The sequence below is a fragment of the Macaca fascicularis genome, chromosome 1 (assembly GCF_037993035.2).
Source record: "Macaca fascicularis isolate 582-1 chromosome 1, T2T-MFA8v1.1".
Classification (NCBI taxonomy): Eukaryota; Metazoa; Chordata; class Mammalia; order Primates; family Cercopithecidae; genus Macaca; species Macaca fascicularis.
This window is the reverse complement of record NC_088375.1, coordinates 53906013-53922591: the sequence shown is the minus strand read 5'-3', so window position 1 is coordinate 53922591 and position 16579 is coordinate 53906013. Positions and strand designations below refer to the sequence as shown.

At 31.8% G+C, this 16579-nt stretch overlaps 1 protein-coding gene across 6 annotated transcripts in view; it reads left to right on the top strand.

The window, feature by feature from the left end:
* The window catches only part of KCNT2 (potassium sodium-activated channel subfamily T member 2), a 398651-nt gene extending 382394 nt beyond the window's left edge, over positions 1–16257 (top strand). For all 6 annotated transcript variants that reach the window (XM_005540295.4, XM_015447378.3, XM_005540294.4 and 3 more), the window contains 2 exons: positions 6024–6108; positions 13726–16257. In XM_005540295.4, the coding sequence (XP_005540352.1) occupies positions 6024–6108; positions 13726–13837 (197 nt within the window). In that variant the 3' untranslated portion in view covers positions 13838–16257. The remainder of the gene's footprint in view (positions 1–6023; positions 6109–13725) is intronic.
* Positions 16258–16579: the final 322 nt, after the last annotated feature.

The following is a 16579-nucleotide window of genomic DNA, read 5'->3' as shown; positions in this document are numbered from 1 at the left end:
CCTTTGTGCTTCCCAGGTGAGGCGATGCCTCGCCCTGCTTCAGCTCTCGCTGGTTGGGCTGCAGCAGCTGACCAGCACCGATTGTCCAGCACTCCCTAGTGAGATGAACCCAGTACCCTCAGTTGAAAATGCAGAAATCACCTGTCTTCTGTGTCCCTTGTGCTGGGAGCTGGAGACTGGAGCTGTGCCTATTCGGCCATCTTGCTCCGCCCCCCCGACATAGGTTTTTAATAAATATTGAATACTCTATTTTGAAAGGAAAATTGGGTATCAAGTAACTAGTTTTATTTGCCGGAAGCTAGTAAGTGATGGAGTGGCTCATGGCAAGTTGCAATGTAGCTTGTTCTGAAAATCTATTTACTCGTTTTGCTCATAGTTTCATATAATCTTGAATACACTGAATATTGATATGAAGATAAATTAAGACAGTTCAAACATTATTAATAATTTTATCTTGCCTATCATGAAATGATTAAAAATCTTTGAATGGTAATAAAAGTAACTTTAAATAGAAGTCAGTTAAATGGAATTATTCTTCTTTTATTCTTATCTTTAAGCACCTTTCACATCCCCCAAATATACTGGTCAGTTCACTAAAAATAGACAAAATAGTTGTACTCATAAACATAATTTGACACTGAACTGGAATACATGAGCAAATTGAGTCAGCACTGTAAAACTAGCCAGTTTTATAGGTGGATAACACGTAATGTGTATGTAAGTTCAGGTGAAGGAAAATGAAATCATCACTAGGTTATGCTATTACCAACTATGTAGAAGAAGTAAGTACTGTACAACTGAGATTATCTTCCCTAATAAGGTGTTTATTGTACTGACTAAAGGAAAACACACTGTCTTTCTCATATAGCACCAATTTATTTTACTTGTTTTCTCCCATTGGCATTCAAACATACTCTGGTGTCTCCAGCTTACCATTCTCTCTCTCCTTCTCTCAGTCTCTTTCTCTGTCTTCCTTCCTCTCTCTCTCTGTCTCTCTCTTTCCCCTTTCTGTCTCCCACATCATTTCTAACTCTCTTCCCCTCCCTTTTTACTAATTTATTCAATTTCTGTTGTTCTCATGCTACCAATATTTCTCACATGGGTTTCTGTTTCACAATGACCACCTAATAGTCCTGAGTTTAAATCACACAGTTAATTTCCCACAAAGCAATCAAAGTGATATATTTAATATAAAATTGTTTCATACCACCAATCTTCCCCTTGACCCTTACAAGCTTTCAATGTTTTTTCATTATACTTAGAATAAAATTCAAACTGCTGACCAAGGGAAAAGCCCTTCTAGAATCTGGTCCCAGCTTGCCTGTTCAACATCATCTCAAATTAATCTTCTCCTCTCTCACTTTAGTCCATTCCCTGGTGCCTACTTTCTACAAATTAAACCAAACCATCTCCTGTTTTGCCATTTGCCCTTCTATTTGCTCAAAACACTCTTTCTCTATTTATGCATGCAAACACCTTCATATAGCAACACATATATAATTGTTTTTTTGTAATTTACTGCTTGATTTTGCCTGCTACAATAATACTAATCTTTATGTTGCACTTAATATCAATAAGGCACTAAGTACAAGAACTATAAATCAAAGTAAACATATTAATTTTAAATTGTATTTCTTATTTATTTTTTAGAATTTAATTCTAACAACAACCTGTGAACTTGCACTGTTGCTATCCTAATTTTTCATGCCAGGATGCTAATCTCAGAGATTAAGAGAAATTAAATAATTTGCCTAAGATCTCAGAGTGAGCAATTGGCAGACCCAGAATTTCAATGCATGTAGTCTGGTTTCAGAGCCTTTGTTCTTAACTGGGCCTCTAAGTGATATGGTTATATTATATAGAATGTTCCTCTGACTATACATGATACAATGGATGTGTGTTTTCAGAAGTTATATTCGTGCACTAGGGCTGCCATAACAAAATATCACAGAGTGGATGGTTTAAACACTAGAAGTTTATTTTCTTACAATTCTGGAAGATGGAAGTCCAACATCAAGGTGCCCAAAATTTGATTTCTTCTGAGTCTTCTCATGTTGGCTGACAGATGGCTGCCTTCTTTCTGTGTCCTCATACAGTCTTGTCTCTGTGTGTATTTACTCCTGGTATCTCTTCCTCTTCTTATGAGGACACCAGTCTATTGGATTAGGGAACAACTCTGTTGACCCCATTTAAACTTAATTAGTTTTTGAGGGTCTATCTCCAAATACAGTCATCTTGGTGGTTAGCTTTTCAATACTGGAGTTTGTGGGGGAACACACAATTCAGTCTATAACAGAAGTATTGTTTAATGGTAACCTATACAAATATACATGATATTTAAATTTCTCATCCTCTTTCAAAAATCCTCTTAAAATACTTCAACATGAAAATTTAAAACAAAACAAAAATATTAAATTAATGTGTATGGAATAGGATTCATTAATCAATTATTTTGTAAGAACCATAGGAATATGATTCTGTCTCTTTTCTAATGTGATCTATTTATACAAACTACTCTAAGCAAAATATTTGCCATTTGAAGATTTTTATTTAATAATTTTATATGCTAGTTAATATAGCAAAATAAGTTTCTTTGTAAATACTAGTAGCAATCTTTAACTTTTTCTCCATATAATTTATTTTAAAGTTTATAATATTCAAAAATACTATTTTCAGTTTTTATGAGTAGTTTTATTAAAAGAATTATGTCACTGATGAAAAAGTAATTTTAATGACAATAATTTAAACTATATAATTTTTTTTAATTTTGCCAATATCATATTTTGGTTATCAGGAACACAGTAAATATATTTGCTGCAAATTCCCTTCACAGATATTTGTATTTGGTAAGAAATAGATTATGTTGTTCGTAAAGCTAATTTACCAAACAAAATTTATTTTATTCAGTAAATATGGTATTCTTGTTGCAGAGCCATATTTTAATTAATTTGTATCTTTGCCATAGTCAATGATAATTATCATGATATGATCCTGAAGATCCCACAAATCTACCACATTTTCACCTCCAGAATGAAAGAATGTCTAGAAAATAACCATGGAGAAAGAGTGATGGAGACAAAATATTCCAGGATTATGGCTAATAAAAACTATTGTTGAGTGCGGTTTTGATGTGTGACTGCAATATGCTTTTAGAAAATCTCACTCCTTAATTCTTTATTATTGTTATTATTATACTTTAAGTTCTAGGGTACATGTGTACAACGCGCAGGTTTGTTACATATGTATACATGTGCTGTGTTGGTTTGCTGCACCCATTAACTCGTCATTTGTATTAGCATTATATAATGCTTCTTAAACACAAAGTCACAAAAAAGAGGGGCAACTGCAGGCCTTCTCCACAAAGCAGCATGGAAGAGAACAAGCAGACAAAATGTACCCTATAGCAAGGCACACATGAAAGAAAAAGAGAATAGCTTTGAAGTCAGTAAATTATTTTAACCTAATTTTAAAAGATAAGTCATTCCTTCTCCCTGAGGAAAAGTCGGTGAGGGGTGAGGAAAGAAGCCAGGAGTGATTATTTCTGATTGTGATGTTTTCTATGTCACAATAAGCCATATATAATAATTGAATTGAAAACATTAGCAAAATGCTTGCTCCAGTTTCTGTGGTTTGTGGGAAAATAAAAATCTTCAGTCGGAAAAATAATACAGGCTACTTAAGCAGAAAAAATAATATTGGCACAAAAATAATATCTCCTGCTGGAAATTTCTCAATTATCTACACAATTTTTACATTTTTAACAGATAAACCAGGTCACCAATAGAATTTGGCTTGATTCTAGAACCAAAAATGAGTATAATATCCTGTTAATAATCAAGGATAAAGGTTAGGTGTTGATACTGACTGATAAGTTATCTGTTAAATTGTTTTTCTTGTATCACAGTTCAATAATGTCATTGTTTATAAAAGAAACGGAGTTATATACAGTCAAATAAGATGGAGATTTTCTAGTCCACCTCTTACTTTTAGAATATTACAATTTAGTCTCCACAATGCACTATCAATCTGTACCTTTACACAACAGTTGTAGAAATTCAAACAAGAGGGCATTTCTCAAAGAGCACATATGAATCAAAATTTCTTTTCACATGGAGAAATAATCCAAGTAATCTCATGCCAGTAAAATATGTTTTGAGTTGGAATTATACCTTATTTGTAGTAAGCTTCAATATATATTCATTGGAATTTTAATCTCCAGACAGTTAACCTAGCCATCTAACACTAGATGTGACCACCAGATTTAGCAATAAAAATACAGGATTCCCAATGGAACTTAAATTTCTGATAAGCAACAAAAGTATTTTAATATAAGTATATCACATGCAATATTTGACATACATTTATTCAAAAAAAAATTAGTTGTATGATCAAGCCACTGTACTGCAGCCTGGGTGACAGAGTGAGATCCCAACAACAGCAACAAAAATGGTAGTTGTTTTTCTAAAATTCAGATTTCATGGGCATTCTCTATTTTTCCTGGCAACCCTAACACTATGGCATGATACAATTCCTTGTATGTATACCATAGATGTGGAACTGAAAATGCTAATTTATTTGATTATGAATTTGGTGAGCTATTGGTTGTAATAATTTTACTGGCATAGTGGGTTTAATTATTTTATGATTTATCTGCCTCATAAGATAAGGATTTTTGTTTTTACACTTTAAAAATAGTGCACATCTCCATATCAACTTCAAATACCATAGCTGAAAATAGTGTCTTTCATATTAAAGTGACAAGTTTCTCATTAGAGGGACACAGTAGTCAACATTATTTTATGAAAGTAATTTATATTCCAGTGCAGCAAATTGTTCATCAGGGTCAGCTATGTTGGCCTTAAAATATCTTGATTTTAGTTTAATGCAGTTATTTGAGTATGCACTAAATACTGTTGGTATTGGTATGAAATTGATTCTTAGATTGGTATGAAACTTATTCTTAGACTTTGGGTCAAACTGAAAAAATTAGTTCTTTCTTCAGGAGCCATTCTTGTCTGCAGCTTTAGTGGCTGGAATACTATAGCTCAAGAACAGGATTTTGAGAGAATTCTCATAGATTGAAAATTTTGCCCATGGGAGGAATTACATTTATTGAAGTATACATCCACATAACTTTGTATTTACATCTTACGATAATCTTGAAATCTAAAAAATTGAGACCCCAAATCTCTTTGCCATTTTGTTTTTGGAATTTGTTTTTGGAATTAAAATTCATTGGAATTTTAATCTCCAGACAGTTAACCTAGCCATCTAACACTAGATGTGACCACCAGATTTAGCAATAAAAATACAGGATATATATATAGCTTTAGGAAAAACAAAGGATTTATATATATATATAGCTTTATATATGTGTATATATATTCATATAAAGCTATATATATAGCTTTAGGAAAAACAAATGATTCAGGGTACACTTCCCTTAAAATTCATGGTTAAATTCTGTTCCACAGAATTATTTGCATTCTCCAAAAGCATTAAGATGAGTTACATGAGACGTGTCATGTAGCAAAGCCAAACACATATTTAGGGTCTTCAAGCTTTTTTGATACATTTCTATCGTGTTTTCTAAACATAATGTAATTATATTATTTTTCCCAAGAATTTCCTGTGTGGATATTCTTTTCTAGGATTGTTATCTATAGCCATAATTATTTTTTATAATTGATAAAGCATAATAAATCAAGTAAATGTCTTATCCAGTCATTTATTAAAGAAAAATACTTTTTCAGTGTAATAAAAGGTAGATTATAACTGTGGTTATTCTGAACAGAATTAGATACTTTATTTTATCATCTATTGGAACAAAAAATAAGTACCCATCAGATATTTTCAATGACAGTAATTTGAAAACAGCCAAACTTACATGCACAATCATGCTGTGGACAAAACTAAATAAGTTCTTGTTGACAGCTATATGGTTTGAATATAAGCTGTTTGATAGTAATTCCTGTAATTTTCTATAAGTAGTGTAACAAACTTGTCACTTATTTATCTTCTAGATGAAATGAATGATCATCAAAGTACCCTCTCCTACATCCTGATTAACCCATCTCCAGATACCAGAATAGAACTGAATGATGTTGTGTAAGTTGATCTTATATCTCATATAACACATATATTTTTAGAAAACTACTATTTATTTTTGTACTTTCATTTAGGCCATAATAGCCTCTTATTTTTCTTATAAGTGCTTAAATAGTCTATACCTAATTTTGTAAACAAATAAATGCATTTGATGTGTTTCATGTAATATAAAAATTATGATTGTTTAAAAGGAGTATAAAATAAAGAAATAGTATGAATTCTGTATTCTGTGAGCTAAAAAATATTTGGAAAAATAAGGGAAAACCTGGAAGAATAAAAGAGCAACTCAACAGAAAACCTGAAATATCCCACACTGTCTAGTTCTAAATACTTTCAAGTTCCCAAAAGCCAAATTACGATTGGTCAAGCACTTATAGGTCTATGGTACTAATTTTATTTCTCAAAAAATAATTATTGAACATATACAGTTGTAGCACTCACCTAAATATGTGAGATAGAAAGACTAAGGCATTTTCTGTGACTTCAAAGTCCTTACACTCTAATTAACAAAGCTACAATTTACACATGAAAAATTTAATAGCAATACATAATATGACTTTGTCACTAACAAACTAAATAAGTTAAATGAGATAGACAGTGCTTTCCTGAATTAATAGAGGGAGACTTTATTGAGTCGTTGAGCAATTATAAAGAATGTAAAACTGGACTCTGAAGGATAGATAGAATTTGTGATGGTGGAGAAGAGAGGACAGTCCAGAACAGAAAGAATGGCTTGGAAAATGCACTATACAGGAATTGCATAAAGTGTTTCGGTGGCAATTTGACTGGAGTAGAAGTTTTGTGTAGTTAGCATTTCTGTTGAAAGGTAAATGCAATACTGGAAAAATAAATTATATTTGCCTCTGGAAAGGTCTTAGATGACAAAATGGATTTAAATTTGGTCTTATAGATGATGGACAGTACTTAGACATATATGAGCAACCATGTAGCAAGACTTTAGAAAAGGCACTTTGACGACTGTTGGTGTAAGCCTAGGAAAGAAATTCCTTACAAGAATCTGCCCTTGAGATACATGACCTGTCCTGGGGTAGGTCAAGTGATGTTTACCCAAGGTAGCTAACTATAGATTGTATTGCTGACATAAAACGAGTGCCAAAGATCCACATGTTTTGTTGGATATTAGATCCATAGGATGTGTTTGCGTCTGTAATCCAGAAAGCAAGTGATAAGGTCAGAGACTAGCAGAACTGAGAACATTTTGTGATGCTGAACATAATATGGATCCATGCAAGAGGTTTAGAACTAAATGTAATAATGTGCAAAAATTTAGAAGACTCTTTGATATGTTGTCAGTTTTGTGAAATATTTTGACTGGAGTGGAAAGGGTATGATTTTTTTAAAGGAGTTCTGCAGAAAATAATAGAATTGATTGATAGGATGGGTTAGGGTTGGGGTGAACATGAATGCAGGGTAAACAATTAAAAAGCAGGTGTGAGGAAACCAACCATCTGTCATAGCATCAAGATAAAGCATTGCAAAGGCAAGCCCCTATCTAAATAGATTTATGAAGGCAGAAAATGAGACTTGATGATTGATTTGGGAATTGAAAAAGAAATCTAACATAGCTTCAGGGTTTCAAAACTATGTGATTACAAAAATAAAAATAAAAATGTTGTTTCATCAAAACAAGTCAGAATGGGAAGACAATCTTCCAGCCTGAAAAGAGGGGTTGTTGGGTAGTAAAAAAAAGAGAGATGATATGTGGGTCCAAGTATATGTGTATTTTTAATAAACATTGACTTTCTAATTAATTAATTTTTATTGATACATACTAGTGCATTTTATGGGGTACATGTGATATTTTGATACATGCATAAAATATGTAATGATCAATCAGGGTAATTGGGATAGCCATTACCCCAAACATTTATAATTTCTTTGTGTTAGGAATATCCCAAATCTTCTTTTCCAGCTATTTTGAAATATACAATAAAGTCTTGTTAAGCATAGTTGCCCTACTGTGCTTTGAAGCACTGGAATTTATTTCTTCTGTGTAACTGTATTTCGGTTACTAATAAACCAATCTCTCTCCATCTTCCCCTCCTCATCACCCTTCCCAGCCTCTGGTAACATTCTACCTACTATCTCCATGAGATCAGTTATTTCAGCTCACACATTTGAATGAAAACATATGATATTGGTTTTGCTGTGGCTTATTTCACTTAACATAATATTTTCCAGTTCTGACTATGTTGCTGCAAATGACAGAATGTCATCTTTTTTATGGATGAATGATATTCTACTTTGCCTGTATATCACAAATTTTCTTCATCCATCCATTCAAATATACTATTTAAAGTACAAAGAGGAAATGTATAGAAAGCATTGAGATACATAGTATTGGAACTTTGAAGATAAGCCCGTTTTCTATAGAAAACAAAAATATTTCTTATTTTCCAGCTGAAAAAGGCAAATAGGGAATGTTTTTCCCAAAAATATAAATACAGAAGAAAAAGTAGAAGAATGAGTGTTGAACTACTGAGGTGTGTTTTGTTTTAGGGCAGAAACAGGAAGCATTTCAAAAACTTATTAGGAAAATACAACAGCAGGAGTAAATCTGACCCCAAATAAGTGTGAAGAGATTCCTAAAATGCACCTAAGATAGAACTATGTAGTTTAATATTGCTTTATTTTACCATCTGATAATACTGGTTAGAATACAGGAGCATTGGGGAAACAGATGAATAACAATTTAAGCTAGTAGAATTCTTAAGTCACTGTCAAAAATTGTATCTGATGGTGGTATTGAATTTATAAAGGACTTCAATTAGAGGAAAACTTCTTATTTATGATGCACTTGGATTTTAATTGCTCATCCTGGACCCTTCACATGGTATATTATGATAATAAAATAAAGCTGTCCTTTTTTCTTAGCATCCACATTTATACATGTCTTTTTTCTTTTAAGTCCATAGTATAGATAATTTTATTAAATATCTAATCTACCCATATTAATTCCAGCCTTCATATACCTCTTTTTCAATAAGTATAATTGGGTTAATTATACAGAATTTTTTAAATTATGCTTACCTTATTTGTATTTTGTAATAAATTATATTTCTAGCTTAATACAATCATTTCCCTAATTATTTTTGACAGAATGTTCAAAGAAAATGCTGTCAACCTTTTGAATCTAAGAACATGTCCTTTTGTCAAATATTTATGTTTATAATTTCAAATAATGTTTAATCTTTTTACTTATGAATAAAATACGTATGTCACAATGTGAACAGGTAAAGTAGACATATTTTAGAGAATTTTCTGCCTTTTAGATACTCTTATTTTTTATTAGTTTTAAGCTAAAACATCAACATGACTGCTATTAAAAAAAAAAAAAAAGCTTTATTTACACCATTGCAGCGATCTGTATTTGTGGCACTGAGATAATTAAATTTCAGCAGAACCAGAGCAATGATAAATTATCATTTGAAAGATGTCTACCATGACAAGTAATATGTAAAAACACAGTTTAAGAAATTTGCTTTATTGGACTCACAGGTTTTGTAATGATAATAGTAAGAAAAGGAACTTTTGCTACTACATCAATGAACGTAGAGGATAATGGATTATGCTGGTTTCTTTTATGTTTTTCTAAAAATTCACTTTCAGAAGTTCATTTTAAATGAAGAAGCAACATTAATTTGATACAAACAATAATAAATCACTAGATGATATGGTATTAAAAAGTATAATTTGCACTATTAGTTTTCTTCATCAATCTACAATGCTATTGATATTTAAAGTAATTATAAAGCAGTGTGCATAGATGGCAAAATCCAGTTAATAGGTCCAGGAACACTAATCTCAACTTTTTTTGGTCAAAGATCAAAGAAAATAGACTCAATGTTTTTGATTGCCTTTTCTCATTTTCATTAAGGAGTATATTTTATGAACTTTTTCCTTCAGTCTTTAAGAAAACAGTGCAATCTTTATTAGAGTTCTCACTGTTTAGTTTCCCTGTTCATTTTATATACTGCCTCTTAAAAATATTATAGAAGTATGAAATACTTCTTTCATTTGGACTTGGAACATGGCTTTCTTAGAATGCTATGTAGCATATATTTATTTTCTTTCTCTCCTTTTCAAACCCTTAGTGGCTTCCTACGGCCTTTGGAACACAATTGAAACTACTTATTCTGAAACTTAAGGTCTTTCATTACCTGTTTCCTACCTTTGTTTCTGAATTTACCTACCATGATTTACCAGTTTTCTAAAGTCAAATCCTTTCTAAGCACATCAGAAACATCCATCCTCTGTGGTCTCCATTGACAACGTTTGGGGTCACCTCCTGTTCCTTCCTCCTAAATCTTCTCTGAAGCCTGGAGAGGCAAGTTCAACTCAACTCCTCAATAAAGTAGTTCCTAATTCTCTCTGTTGTTCTTTTTCACTTTGTATGACATTTGGAATTTCTTTTTTCTTTCCATTATATCTACTTCATAAATTATGCTTTAATCTTCTGCCAGACAGGGGTAAGTTTTGTGATTTTTTTAAATTCTAAGGTGTTAGCACAGTTTCCTACAGGTGCTCAAGAAGCAGTCACTGAAGATACCCAGGCATATTTCAGAGATACTGCAGGATTGTTCCAGACTACCACGATAGAGTGAATATTGCAATCAAGCGAGTCACTTGAATTTTTTGGTCCCAGTGCATACAAAATTTATATTTGCATTATACTTTAGTCTACTAAGTGTGCAAAAGCAAAGCATTATGTCTAAAAATGTACTTAATTAAAAATAGCTTATTGCTAAAAAATGCTAGCAATCATCTGAGCCTTCAGGGAGTCATAATCTTTTTTTGCTGGTAGAGAGTCTTGCCTCAATGTTGATGGCTGCTGACAGATTGGGGTAGTGGTTGCTGAAGGTTTGAATGGTGTGGCAATTTCTTAAAATCAGACAATGAAGTAGTATGCTGCATTGATTGACTTTCTTTCATGCAAGATTTATCTGTAGCATGTGATACCCTTTGATAACATTTTACCCAAAGTGGAACTTCTTTCAAAACTGGAGTCAATCCTTTCAAACCCTGCTGCTATCTGTCAACTAAGTTTATGTAATAACATAAATTCTTTATAGTCATTTCAACAATGTTCATAGCATCTTCACCAGAAGATTTCATCTCAAGAAACCAATTTATTTGATCATAAATAAGAAGCAACTCCTCATTCATTCACGTTTTCGTCAGAGATTGCAGAAATTGAATCACATCTTTGGGCTCCGCTTCTAATTCTAGTTCTCTTGCTATTTCTACCACAACTGCAGTTACTTCCTCCACTGAAGTCTTGAACTCCTCAAAGTCATCGATAAGGGTTAGAGTCAACTTCTTCCAAACTTCTGTTAATGTTGATATTTCTACCTCATCCCATGAATCATGAACATTGAAATGACTCTTTGATCCATGGACTGCAGAATAGATGTTGGGTTAGCAAGAGTGATACAATGCTAATCTCATTGTACATCTCCATCAGAGCTCTTGGGTGACCAGGTGCCTTATCAAGGGGCAGTGATATTTTGAAAACAGTCTTTTTTTTTAAAGCGTTAAGTCTCAACAATGGACCTAACATATTCAGTCAACTATGCTTTAAACAGATGTGCTGCCAGTCAGGCTTTGCTTTTCCATTTCTAGAGCACAGGCAGAGCAGATTTAGCAGAATTCTTAAGTGCCCTAGGATTTCCAGAATGGTAAATGAGCACTGGCTTCAACTGAAAGTCACCAGATGCATTAGCCCCTACCAAAAGAGTCAGCCTGTCACTGAAGCTTTGAAACCAGGCTTTGTCTTCACCACTCTAGCTATGAAAGTACTAGATGGCACCTTTTTCCAATAGAAGTCTGTCTTCCAAATTGAAAATCTGTTGTTTAATTTAGCCACCTTCATCAACGATCTTATTAATAGTTTGATTTTTTGGATAACTTGCTGTAACCTCTCCATTGGCACTGTCTGTTTCACCTTGCACGTTTATGTTATGGAGGAGACTTACTTCCTTAAGCTTCATGAGGTAACCTCTGCTAGCTTCCTCTTCTGTAGCTAACCTCTTGTATAGCTTCTTCACCTCCCTCACCTTTCAGAGAACTGAAAAGAAGTAGAGCATCGCTCTGGATTTGGCTTTGGATTAAGGGAATGTTGTAGCGGGTTTGATCTTTTTTCCAGACCACTCATACTTTTGCCATCTCAGCAATAAGGCTGTTTACGTTTCTTATCAGTTGTGTATTCACTGAAGTAGCACTTTTAATTTCCTTAGGAACTTTTCCTTTGCATTTACAACTTGGCTAACTGGCACAAAAGACCTAACTTCCAACTTATGTAAGCTTTTGATGTGCCTTCCTCACTAAGCATAATCATTTCTAGCGTTTGATTTAAAGTGAGAGACATAAGACTCTTCCTTTCACTTGAACAATTACAAGTCATTTTGGGGTTATTAACTGATCTAACTTTAATATTCTTGTGCCTAATATTCTGGGGAATACAGATGGTGGAGGAGAGGGAGAGAAAGTCAAAGGAACAGCCAGTTGATGAAGTGACCAGAACACACATATTTTATTGGTTAAAATTGCCTTCTTATATGGGTGCGAATAATGTTATCCCAAAACAATTACAATAGGAACATCAAAGTTTACTGAGCACAGATCACCATAACAGATATAATTACAATGGAAAAAGTTCAAGTTACCAAATCTGACACAGAGACCCTAAGTGAGCACATGTTGTTGGAAAAAATGTCTCCAACGGACTTGCTTGATGCGGGGTTGCCACAAAGCTTCCGTTTATAAATAATGCAATATTGGCAAAGTACAATCAAGTAAAAAGCAATAAAAAAGGTATGCCTGTACATCATTTGACAGTCTGAAGGAAGACAACTCTCTTAAAACAAATTCTCACATTAATGAAAAGTTTGAGTTTGGCAGATAAACATTTTTGTATTTACTAGTAGAATTAGTTAAGAATGATTCTCCATACTTTAATATTATCACTTACTATACCATAACCTCAATTTTAGATAAATATTTTTTCAGCTAATTTAAACATTATGCATTATATTCACTATAAACATTTGTTAAATTTTTAATTTTATAGATTCATAAAATATTTAAATTGAAAAGACTACAGCAACCCCTTACATCAATCTCCTAAATTTTTAAGTCATAAAAATAAGACAAAGAACAGTTAAGTAATGGAAGAATAATGGCTAAAATGTAGGTCTCCTTCATAGAAAAATGGCCAAAGTAAGGGATAATAAGTCAACAGCATACTAAATCATAAAACTGTGATGAGATGAAGGTGCTGAAATTGATTATAATTGAAAAATAATGGTGCCTGACAGCCAACATGCACAGGGAAAAAGAGGAAGAAGAAGAAACATAATAGTGCTTGATTCATCAGCATTCATCATCATAATCTTCTCAGGTATGAAAATGATAATGTTAACCATGCCAAATTGTAAAGGCCAACTCAAACAGTGAGTTCTGCCACCAATGTTGTATATAGACAGTTTAGATTATCTGAAAACTGAACAAATAAAGTAGAAATATAAAGTGTTAGTGTGAATCAATGTTGCCTGTATTTACTATTGTAAAGTTATTTATTTTGTTTTCTTTTATTAGATACTTAATTCGACCAGATCCATTGGCCTACCTTCCAAACAGTGAGCCTAGTCGAAGAAACAGCATCTGCAATGTCACTGGTCAAGATTCTCGTGAGGAAACTCAACTTTGATAAAAAATAAAATGAGAAACTTTTTTCCTACAGGGACCTTGCTTGGAACCACAAAAGTTTTGCTGGCACAAAAGAAACTAGATGGAAATACTTGTAATTCTCTCATATTTAAAAACATAATCTCTTCTCTTAGAAGTATAGATCATTTTGAAATTTAATGTACTACTTACTGGTACTCTCCCTGTTAATAGTTGAAGGACATCAATGGAATAGATTTGAAAAGCTATATTAAAATACAAAAATTTAAATCTAACATTTAATTATTTTATAATAATCCAAACTATATGAAACCAATTTTAAAAATTATTAAGGTTTTATGAAATTGACATAATCTAACTCTATTTGGTGCATCACAATGGACACAGAATGTTGCTGCTCCTCTTAAAAATTAAATGTGTCATATCATATTCTTTAAACTTACTGTTTTACAAAACTGAGCTCATCATAATTGTCTAGTCTTCTCTACATAGAGATTAACCAACAAACTTGTGTGGCTGACTTTTGTGTAAGAAACATAGTTTGCTTTAGAATACAAATCTTTAAGTCATTTTAACTTTTTTTCTCTGCCTTATGATATAAAAATATTTATCTTAGAATTTGAGATGTTCATAGCATGTTTTACACTGAAGAAACTAAAACTTAAATAAAAAGAAACACTAGGTTCCTGCACTTTTTGGTAATTTTATGTCTAGCAAACATTTTATGCCAAGAAAAGCATACTATAAAGCAAATATCTATTATTCTCCTAAATGAATGCCTAGCATAGAGAAAATACTTAATACACATTTGTTGACTTAAATTTAATTCAAGGATTGAAACATTAACTGGATTTCTTGAAATATACAGTAATGATTGTCCTTAGGCTCTTGGGCTTTACCATTTTTCATATATCTATATAGTAAATTTCATTAGAAAAATTCTTTTAAAATTGACAGAAGATAATTTATACCTTTCATGGAATCTGAAGACACTTCAAAACATTAAAAGTCCTTCTTATGTCTTTGGTAATGAAACAATAACACTCGATGAAGGGTGTATTAAAAATTTTGGCTTAACTTTGAAATCATATATATGAACTATATGAGAGAAAAGCATAAAACAAAAATAGGTAGTTCTTGGCTTTTAACATTAATGCAAATCATGCAGAATTTGAGTCATAAATTTAAATATAAATTGACCATTTATGACACCCATTTTTTACCTGTATTGCATTTACCCCCTAGAGAAATAGATCAAAAAAGCACAAGAGTATGTGTACATAGTTTACCAGGTAGTGGAAGTGTGTTAAAATGTTCCTATAAAAGAAACATTGGTAAATTTAATTATATACTATTCTAATTTTGTATTTTTTAATTTTTGAATTTGACATTGATTTTAATTCAACAACAACAAAAAATGAATATAAAACTAGAAAGGGAAATTTTTTCTTTTCATAATGAAGCAGATCAACTTAAAGGATAATACATTTTTTTAAGAAAAGATATTCTAATGTTCTCTCAATAATTCTACAGAAATAAAAGTATAAAGTGCAATGTGAAATCAAAGATTATAGTTATTATATAATTTGGCTTGGAGACTATGAAATGTCTTTTTTTCTTTTTGGTATTTTACATTATTCACATTTTAGAATAACAAGAACACCAAGAATTACCCCTAAAACAGAGACCCTGCATTTACTCTACTTTGATCAGAGAAGTAGAATGTATAACATGTTACCTAAAATTGGGAGCATGCCTTAAAACTTAAAGATTGTATGCATATATGTGTATATGTTATAAACATGTGAAATATATTTGACACACACATTCACATATAAATTGTTAAAAACTGAAGGCAGAATGGAACTAATATATGTAACAGAGAAAAACAATAAATTTAATGAACTTATTTTATATTTGCATATCAAGAGTCAAGTACGATGTTTCTTTAAGTTGACTTTTTTTACTTCATTATTTTTAGGAATAAATGTAAGATTTTACAAATCTTTTATTTCCCCACAAGATCTGAAGTTTGGTATTTTTGCACTATGACAGTTGTTGAGACTACGATTTTAAGCTAGGATATGATTATATTTCCTATATAACTAAAAATTTTGTTTCATAAATTTTAAAATAATTATTTTTGACTATGAACATTAGTCCAAATTTAATATTTGACACAGTTCATACCAGCTTGCTACAATAATGATAATTTATTAGTCTTTCTGTTATTTAAAGAATAAAAACATGCTCATACAAGACTTTTAATGAACTGTTGCCTTTTTAAAATAATTATACTTGCACATGCAAATAAAATATAAAGTCAATAATAGTCCTTGTAGCCCAATGGGAATTGATTCTGTTTATTGTCTGTACCATTTTGCTACCAGTTACATTGAACTGCTTTAAAATAAATAATAAAATTATTTCTAATGATGAAAACTCTTGATGTTTTTTGCCTAAACTTCAGTTGCTTAGATAAATTATGTGTTGGACTTATAAAAATCATTTTTCAGTTTTATACTTTAAACCCAAAATAACTATGGAGGTGATCTCATTGGAAGATATAGTGATAAATAAAGTTCTTTTGAATTATGCCTTAATATAATAGATTCTGAATAGTTGCACCATTTCAGAAAAGGAGAAGTGAGGATGGAAGGAGAGTTGAGATGGGAGGAAATGAACTTTAGGAAAAAAGGGGGCAAGAAGAAAAGAGAAGGTAAGAAAAAAATAAACCTTAGTGAAGACGTCAGAAGAGAAAAGT